The following is a 1,553-nucleotide window of genomic DNA, read 5'->3' on the forward strand; positions in this document are numbered from 1 at the left end:
AATGAAATCGGTATAACTGCAGCATTAAGCAGCTTCAACAACATGCATTCTTTGTATACAAAATCCTTCATTGAATTTATTGAAAGCACAATCTAGCAATTAAAATCTAGAGCCTATAGGTACTTTTCATCCAAAATTCTTCGAAGGAGCACTAAGAACATTAGCTAACTTGCTCTTTCCTTATTCCTTTAATGCATTTCATAAATTCACCTTACTACAAAATCTTTGGCTTAGTTGCTATAATAGGTATAGGTACTTTTCATACAAAATTCTTCAGAGGAGGTACTTATATTATACCACGGTTTATCCACAACAATAAAACCCTGAAACCACATTAAAAGTAACCCATGTTCCACATTTTTGCAGCATTCAATAGCTTCCAAAACATTTCAATACTCAAAGAAGATTCGTAAATGAGGGAAACTGGAAGTATGGACTACTATTCTGAATGTACAGTATCATTTCAGAAACACTAAAAGCATTCCAAAACATTTAACCCTTCGTACAAAATCCCAAAAGGAAAAGAAAGTAAACGATCACTATAAGATGCACTGAACATTCAAATAGGTATTCATACAAAATTAATCATTCGTGTAGCTTCAAAGCAATATCTAGCATTATCCAAAAACTTTCGACAATTAACCGAGTGCCTACCCAAAATCCGCAAAACCAAATGCTCAACTTATTTGATCGGAAACCCCTCCTAGCTGGCAAAGGTGTTTCCATATATTGTGGGGAACTGGAACGACAGAGAGCCTGGGTTGTTTAATCAGCACAAAGTCCTTGCATTCCTCTTCTTGCTTGATTTGGGAAAGAGTCACAGGGTTTTGTAGCAAAGAAACTGCTTCCACATCAACCATTCCATATCTTCCTGAAGATTCAGATGGGTCCGTATAGAATTCCTTGATAACTTTCACAATGCCCACAATCTCCTTGGATTTCCCACTGTGATAAAAAAAACAGGGGTCGCCCACTTTCATTATCGTCATGTTGTTTTGGGCCTGCGCATTTCTCACTCCATCCCATTGGGATATGCCATTGTTGTTTTGCTGATGCTCCCATGACCATTCGTTTGGCTCTGTCTTTAGGAGCCAATATTGAACCATCCTGCTTGTCTGTTTCAGCTTTCTTTGTTTATGCTTGTCCGTCTAAGCTTTCTTTGTCTATGCTTCCATTCGAGAGAAATCCAACGGAAAGAAACACGGCAATGGTCCATAATGCCTTGTTATTATTGTTCTTATACGGTCTGGCGGAGTAGTTTTACGGAAACTACTATTTGTTTGAAATGTTCACCCCTCCATGGCCATCTTAAAGAAATTAATCCATTTATTAGTTCTGCCATAGGCAGGAATATATTGCATCCGTTAGATTGCAATAAGAAATTATAAAATATATTAGTTTAATTTTTTAAATCTAATAATAAGAAAAATTTAAAGCGCTAATTTTTAGCATTAATTGTGTAATGAATATGATTGAAAATATCACTAGTCTAGATATCTTAAATAAATCTATCTAAAAAATGCCGATAGATATCCACTACAAAATAAATATAA

At 35.4% G+C, this 1,553-nt stretch overlaps 1 protein-coding gene across 1 annotated transcript; it reads right to left on the reverse strand.

Moving 5' to 3' along the window:
- Nucleotides 1-334: 334 nt before the first annotated feature.
- LOC149537908 (thymocyte nuclear-like protein) lies at nt 335-1,223 on the reverse strand. The gene has a single exon (XM_089799323.1). It carries the CDS (start codon nt 1,104-1,106, stop codon nt 678-680), a length of 429 nt encoding a protein of 142 aa, XP_089655449.1. The 5' UTR covers nt 1,107-1,223; the 3' UTR covers nt 335-677.
- Nucleotides 1,224-1,553: the final 330 nt, after the last annotated feature.

Source organism: Cupressus sempervirens, chromosome 9 (assembly GCF_028749045.1).
Source record: "Cupressus sempervirens isolate cs-2001-9-10 chromosome 9, ASM2874904v1, whole genome shotgun sequence".
Classification (NCBI taxonomy): Eukaryota; Viridiplantae; Streptophyta; class Pinopsida; order Cupressales; family Cupressaceae; genus Cupressus; species Cupressus sempervirens.

Excerpts from the sequence above, each read along its gene's own strand:
- LOC149537908 (XM_089799323.1), bottom strand. The coding sequence starts at position 1,106 with ATGGTTCAATATTGGCTCCTAAAGACAGAGCCAAACGAATGGTCATGG.